The sequence below is a fragment of the Phoenix dactylifera genome, chromosome 10 (assembly GCF_051530095.1).
Source record: "Phoenix dactylifera cultivar Ajwa chromosome 10, Ajwa_hap1_PhDact_Kaust_v1.1, whole genome shotgun sequence".
Lineage (NCBI taxonomy): Eukaryota > Viridiplantae > Streptophyta > Magnoliopsida > Arecales > Arecaceae > Phoenix > Phoenix dactylifera.
In genome coordinates, this window is record NC_143199.1 from 25,292,736 (window position 1) to 25,299,944 (window position 7,209).

The 7,209-nt window shown below is 39.6% G+C and overlaps 1 protein-coding gene and 1 long non-coding RNA gene across 2 annotated transcripts; both read right to left on the minus strand.

Moving 5' to 3' along the window:
• Positions 1–55: 55 nt before the first annotated feature.
• LOC103717385 (uncharacterized) lies at positions 56–4,475 on the minus strand. Its single transcript, XR_015969386.2, has 3 exons — positions 4,417–4,475; positions 3,397–3,529; positions 56–533 (listed from the first exon to the last, which is right to left on the minus strand). It is a non-coding gene; the product is annotated as an uncharacterized LOC103717385 (long non-coding RNA).
• LOC120103652 (uncharacterized) lies at positions 4,260–5,034 on the minus strand. Its single transcript, XM_039122368.3, has 2 exons — positions 4,820–5,034; positions 4,260–4,707 (listed from the first exon to the last, which is right to left on the minus strand). Exons 1-2 carry the CDS (start codon positions 4,950–4,952, stop codon positions 4,508–4,510), a joined length of 333 nt encoding a protein of 110 aa, XP_038978296.3. The 5' UTR covers positions 4,953–5,034; the 3' UTR covers positions 4,260–4,507.
• Between the last annotated feature and the right edge of the window lie 2,175 nt (positions 5,035–7,209).

A 7,209-nucleotide genomic window follows, 5' to 3' on the forward strand; every position in this document is an offset into this window, starting at 1 on the left:
AATATGTGGCATTAAATGTCACCCATATTATCTTTTCCCTTCTTCTATGCTTATATTTCTTTGCAAAATAGTTTATTGAAAACAGATATGCTATATGTTATGAAGTTCTGCCCTGATACAGCTCAATGCAACACATAGAGTTACAACCAGGAATCGAGCATTCTTTTGATGCAAAAAGAGACTTCAGAGAATGAGGACTGCAACAAATTCATAGCAGGGTTTTCATTGATCTCCTGGTCACAATTCTTTCTACTCAGATTTTTCTTCCCTCAATCAGCTCTTATGAATTATGATATGGACTCAGCTGGTTGTGTTATTGGTTTACTGGTGTCATGCAATTGAGCAGCTTTTCCTGCCAGAAAGCATAAGCAGGAGCAGATTTGCTTGCTGGATCTTTTATAGCAAGGGGGATTGTCTGAGCCCCAGGTATTTAACATTTGTTGTTAAATCTTATCCAATTCCCCTTTCGGGTAACTCATCACCAGGGACATCAACATGTATTGAACATGTATCATTCCAGGTGCAAGATCCACCTGCAAAGTGAGAAAACAATGATTGAACAGAGAATGCCTGCATTACTTTCAAAGGCTTGAGACTATAACAGCAAGACTGGTCCAATTTCAAACTCTGTGATGCCATCTAATATCCAGACAAATTTATACCTTCAAAACAAACATGGAATAAAATTTTGAAAGTATTCCATTGACAGCTGAATACAACTGAAACCAAAACCATGTTGGAGTTTAGGTGTTCTCTAGCTATCAAAGAAATTAGCATGATTGTTATTTTGTCATTCTCTCAATATTAGCTTAGCTTGTTTGTCCATTTAGAGGTGCCTTTCTTCTTCAACCACAAAACTACCTTCATTACATGGATTCTCCAAGAAATTCAGGAAATGGTTTTGGTGCAAATTCACTTTTAAAGTTCGCGCAACAAACTCCTGTTACCTGCTGGGTGGTCCAAACCTGCCAAGCCACTTTATATAATAAATATAGAAAACAAGGAATTATGCATCCCTTCATGATTTAATCATGATTTAACTGTGATTTTTGACTGGTCAAGAGTCACAAAGTAGTGCTTTCCAGCCTCATGATCCCATTAGATGAATATTACAGGATAATGATTTCCAATAATAGAGGTCTAATAATTTTCTCCCTTCTAGTTCTTTTCTTGTGAAGATATGATCATTGGAGTTCACCCTGTTCTTTCGCAAAATTTTGCGACTATGTAATTGACATTCAGACTGGAGACTTTGATACAGGTGTGTACTAGAGTCGGTACTTTATATGCAATATTTGAATACTTTTTGCCTATGAAACCATATCAGATGGCATATAGGTTGATGAGGCCGAGGGTATCCCCCGAACCCCAGAGCTCAGTCCCCATCGGGCTCAGACAGCAGAAGCGACTGCTTCTCCTCAGAGATATTGTTCGCTTTAGGAGGGAGGGGGTTTCATAGTCTCTTCCCCACGCACGGTTTTGCGCCATAAAATGCGCCTTTGAAGAGAAAGAGATAGCCGCCCTCCATTTAAGGAACAGACCTCTCCGCTATCTAGTCGATGTGGGACTAAGTTCGGACCCTTTATTTCCACAACATAGCCCCTTCCCCAGCGGAGGGGTCTGTGCCGGGGTCAAGGGCTATCAACGAAAGCACCATTGATGAGGCCGAGGGTATCCTCCAAACCCCAGAGCTCAGTCCCCACCAGGCTCAGACAGCAGAAGCGACTGCTTCTCCTCAGAGGTATTGTCCGCTTTGGGGGGGGTTATAGTCTCTTCCCCACGCACGGTTTTGCCCCACAAAAGGCGTCTCTGAAGAGAAAGGGGTAGCCCCCCTTCATTTAAGAAATAGAGTTCTCCGCTATCTAGTCGATGTGGGACTAAGTTCAGACCTTTTATTTCCGCAACATAAGTATTCGATGATGTAACATAGGCATCTGCATATGATGGTCCTAAAACGAAAAAAGTCACTATTCCTATGAGCTAAGATTGGAGGGTGTATATTCTGATGAATAATTTACCAGGGATTTTTGTGCACCTCAAAGATTGATAAATATACTAGACATTTAGGATCAGAACATGCAAGTAATATTGGTACATTCATTGATGTACTTTTTTTCAAAAAAAAATTTAAATAATTTATTTAGATATTTAGTCATTTTAGATTTCTTTATTCTATGATTCTTGTTTTAAATGGCTTGTGCACTGAGCAAATTCATTCCAGATTCTGAATCAGCATAATCCTTGGGTTTTTGTCAACCAAGATAAGGATTTGTGCCTGAAGATTCAACCGGCATAGATAACATGAGCAACAGGCTCATCCTTGACTCTGCTATTACAGTCTTGAGAACATATGTGATTAGCATTCTCATCCAGCTAGAAGCACATACAAAATAGAAACATCTTACATTTCTATGTCAGGTATGTCCATATCTACAATACTGCTTTGCATTTAAGAAAATTGAAATTCATGAGTTTCAACGAATGCTTAATAGAAAAAGGCTTCCAACCTACATGTTAGTCAACTTCGTGTCATTTTATGAATTCTCATTAGCCAATTTTTCCTACTGAAGGCTAACTCTGCTTTATGCAATTTCCCAACTTCTTCAACTCCTATGGTACTTTCAGTCTTTCCCTCCTTTTCCAGACAATGACTCAGGTACCTCTCTTTATGGCAGCCTCCTCAAGTTTTTGTTGTACAAGTCCATACTATCTTATCTGCTACTCTATCGATTTGTCCTCAATTCAGGTTAATTTCTGTAATTCCTCTATAATACTCTTTTTTCTCTCTATCCTTTCTAATTTTACCGCATCCATCAGAACATTCTCATTTCTATTACATGCTTCTTGCTTTCTTAAACCCCCTTATTGCTTAACATTGTAAGCCTTACAAATGTTAGTTGACTATGGACAACCAGAATATATAACAACTAATCATATATAAATGTTCTGCTTGTAACGAGGAATCCTTCCAAATAGTTTCATCCCTTCTTCTTTCCTGGACTCCCACCGAGGGATGTGAGGTACTCCTCATCCCCGGTGAAGGCTTCAAAATCCGAGCAAACCAAGCCAACCCACTTCACCTCCAAGCAATCACATTGTGAAATAACCTCAAACTCATAGAGAAGGCTTTTTTTTTCCTAGAAAATGTAGACAAGGCTTATGAAATTGGACTCATGCCAAACTGGCTTGATTTCTTGCACCAAAGGAGAGCTCAAGCTCAGCTTGTTAAGCTAACTAAACAAGTTGGCTGGACCAGAAATTTTGGACTTAGTTTGTTTACAAGTGCAGCCTTAACAGCCTGCTCAATTTCAGCTCATTTTCGTTCCGAACAAGCCTATCAATAACAAAAAAAGAAAAAAAAACAAGAAAAAGGTTCATGCTGATCTAGCTAATTACCTTTGTCTGTGCCAGCTCCAAGGCGATTCTAGCTCCGGTGATGACACCAAACTGGCCTAATCCTCCTAGAGCCGCATAAAACAAATTGGAGTTGAGGTGCTTGGAACAAGTCATTAGCTCCCCTTTCACTGTGCTGCACCCAAAAGAAATACGAAGAGAGAACAGGATTAAGTATTAACTAATTAATAGCCAGTTCCTTGGTTCAAATAGCTAATGATCCCATTGTCACCTCTTCTAGTGAGAATCTACACAATGCTATCATCAAGGAGGAAAAAAAAGGATTCTAAATTTCTGTATATGTATATAATGGCAAATGGATCCATAAAATCATGAATTAGACTATGATTTGAGTCTTTTTTTATTCTTCCTTACAGAAAAAAAGAAATCTCATTCGTACTCATAACTCAAGTTGGGTAATTCTGACAGAGTTCGAAGGGAAACCCTTAGACATTTATTGAGCCGTCTCTAACCTCTTTTGTTTGTCTCATCTCGAATCTATTTTTATTTCTCATTCTGATTCAATTGTTGAGACAATTGAAAATAGTGTTTACTTGTTCCGGAATCCTTCATCTTTGCTTTGTGACATCATTGGGTTTAGACAAAAAAAAAACACGAGAATCCGCTGAATGCTTCTCAGGCTTCTACATATAGGCGGCTTCAGAGCAATGCCGGTTCACCATTTTGGATCAGCGCCTGAAATTTTTCAATTTGAATGAATCAAAATAGGAGCAGATGTCAACTCCATTTTAACGAGGCCCTAAGGTTCCTAATTTGAACAAATTTGGAGGGATCGGAAGCAATTCTTTCCCCGGTGACGGAAAGAGAAAAGATGCATCCAGATGACGCGCTCATAGGTTCCCAGATTTCTCAGCATTTCAGCAACAAGAGAGATGGATTCAAGTAATGCAAAGATAGTTGTAGTACAGAAATGAAGTTTCTGTTCCGGAAGTCAAGACTTTCATCTAAGCCCAGCCACACTACAGGAAGCTAAAAGTGGATACTGGATACGAAAGGATGCACCTTTCTCTCCGACGCAAAAAAACAAACATAAAAGGAGCAGCTCCTTCTTCTTTCACCATCTACATAGACAGCAACCTATCGATTCACTGGTTCAGACGCGGCCCTCCCAGAGGCACTCGAGGGCGGCGGAGGAGGAGCACTTGAGGAGGATGGCCTCCACGTCGGGCGAGGGGTTCAGTCCCATGACGGCCGCCCGGTTCCAGCGCTCCATCCGAGTGAGGCCCAGGCAGGGCCCGTAGGTCATGTCCATGTCGAACTCCCGCAGCCTCTCCTCCGCCTCCTTCTCTTGCCCTGCTTTTCCGCCAATCCCAATCACCACCGCCGCCAACAGCATGAACGAATCAAACGCTAACTCGTTGGATGGAAACTGAATGGGATCGCGAGGAGGGAGTGTACTGCTTACCTTGGACATGGGCGGACTTGAGGACAGGAGAGCAGGCCGGATCGGCAGTGGAATACGGCTTGGGGGAGGGCTTGGTCACTCCGCCCTTCTTCTTCTCCCGGTAGAAGCCCCTGATTCCACCGGCCGATGCCATCGTCCCTATTACTCTCTCGCTTGCTCGCTCGCTCGCTCGCGCAGTTGGAATTGGGGGAAGGAGGGGCGATTTTGGGGGGGCGAGAGCGGCCCTCCATATAGAGGGGAGGGGCAGGGTGATGGACGGAGGACGATCAGTGCGGTACCACGTGTCGGCATCTTAGGTCATTCGAGATGATGAATTTATGATCGGCTGAAGGTTTATTTATCTTCGGACCATGTCACCATCAACAACATTAATAGCGGAAATCTTAATTAATACTTTTGAAAAAGAAAATTCTTTCAGCATGCATGCGTGCTTGTTCATTTTTTTTATAAAATATATTATAAATTATATTTTTTACATATTGCTGTTACAATAGGAGATTCCATCTATAAAAAAAAAGCTGGCTGGCAGATATTTTTTAAATTTTTTAATTTCCTAAATTTTGTTTTAAGCTAAAAATTTAAATTTATTTAAATGTAATCACGAGCACCATAATAATTCTGCATTCTGCGGTGAGCCTCCATGGACACGTATTGTATGGCTAAATTTATTTTAATACTATTTATTATGATTCAAGATCTTATTTAAAATGATTAGTCAAAAAATATTTTTAAATTTTTTAGTTTTACATAAAAACATGAACTTAAGCCTAGAGTGGCTTGCCTATGTACATATTCCTGGTTGTTTCTCTTTGGGCCACACATTGGATTGTCGCTTAGTATAATAAAATAATCCTCGCTAGGAGATCCAGCAATCCCTTCCAGCCTTGTCCTTATCTAAGAAAGTCTCTCTTCTATTTCACTCTAATAACAAGTTAAAAAAAAAGACAAATAATTACATAAAAAAGAAATATTGTTTATAACTTGAAGGTGGGCTAGCTTCCAAACCTCAAGGTGGCGTCTTTCTTCACGACCTTTTTAATATTTGTTACTAGTATTTGGCGCACAAAATGCATATGATAAGAAATATGGATATTTGTTTGTGGTGACATTTGGTTCATGCGTAAAGTAGGCATAAGGCTTAAGCCTTATGCTTGCCATAACTTGAGCAGGAGACATAACTAAGGAATACTAATTATGCTGGTCAAACTTAGTTGCGAGAGGTATAACTACACCAAAGGAAAGTTGTCATAAACTATTCCTTAACATAAAAGCTAGGGCATGTTGACCTCGACCCTACTTGATTTTTATGTTATTCCAGAATTGGCTCGTCGACAACTCGTTGAGGCTCAGCTAGGTTATTTGAAAATAAGCAAGCTCAAACAACCTTTAAGAGCTCAAATGGGTACAAAGATACAAGGAAGCTTAGCTCAGCTTGATAAAAGCTCGGCAATCTAACTTAAGTCAATTGCAGCTTGAGCTCAAGCCAAGCTCAAACATTAACAAGCCAAGCTTGTGGAGCCTGATACTTAGTTCGGCTCATTTGCACCCTAATTGAAAGGTAGGACAAGCAAAAGTTTTAGCAAGGCATGTCAACATGTATAACATAGTCATAATTTCTACCTGAGAAAATGACAATTGCATTAGACCAACCATTGAATTTTGAAACTCCTAATAAAGCATTTGTCTTCTAGATAAAACCATTTAAAAGCTAAATAATTTTTAGCTCGGTTATAAAATTTAGCTAGAAGGTATTATTTGTATTTCTTGATCCTGCATAAATAACCAAAATCTATCTAGTGTATAGCTGATGTTGAATTAAACACATCCGCACAGTCCACACACAACCAAAGCCAAATTTTGCTTTGTGTTAAAATCGAAACTATAAATGTGAATGGAGGCTTGCCCAATAGTCACATTGCTTTGCATAGCAATTGAAGATTCTAAGTTCGAGTCCTTCATGGTACATCCTCAAGTATTTGAGCCTGAAATTTATACTGTGGAGAAAGAAGAAGAAGAAGAGCAAATGAACATGAGTATATTTTGGAATTTTAGATGAATACCTTGTTTAAATTAGCATAATGTGAAGGCACTGTTGTTTATTTTTTGCAGATTTAGATAGGTTACTTCTTCAAGAGGCTCAGTTTAAGATCCATGAATTCCGAACAGGTTACTCAAGTGTGAGCAAGAATGTTTCACACACTATGGCCTCTCACATGATATGTCCCAATCCACCATTTTTCCAAGTTGTTACATTCCTTTAGTGGAGTTTACCAAACACAACATTTGAAAATATAGACCCTTTAGCAGTTTATATGGCATTGCTCTTTTAGAATCAAAGTAATGTGAACCAATGAAAAAACCTTGGAGCTAGGCATGAAACCACCTATCAA

Coding starts and splice junctions, on each gene's coding strand:
- LOC120103652 (XM_039122368.3), bottom strand. CDS start 4,952: ATGGCATCGGCCGGTGGAATCAGGGGCTTCTACCGGGAGAAGAAGAAG. Junction 4,708..4,819: donor CAAGTCCGCCCATGTCCAAG/GTAAGCAGTACA, acceptor GCGGAAAAGCAG/GGCAAGAGAAGGAGGCGGAG.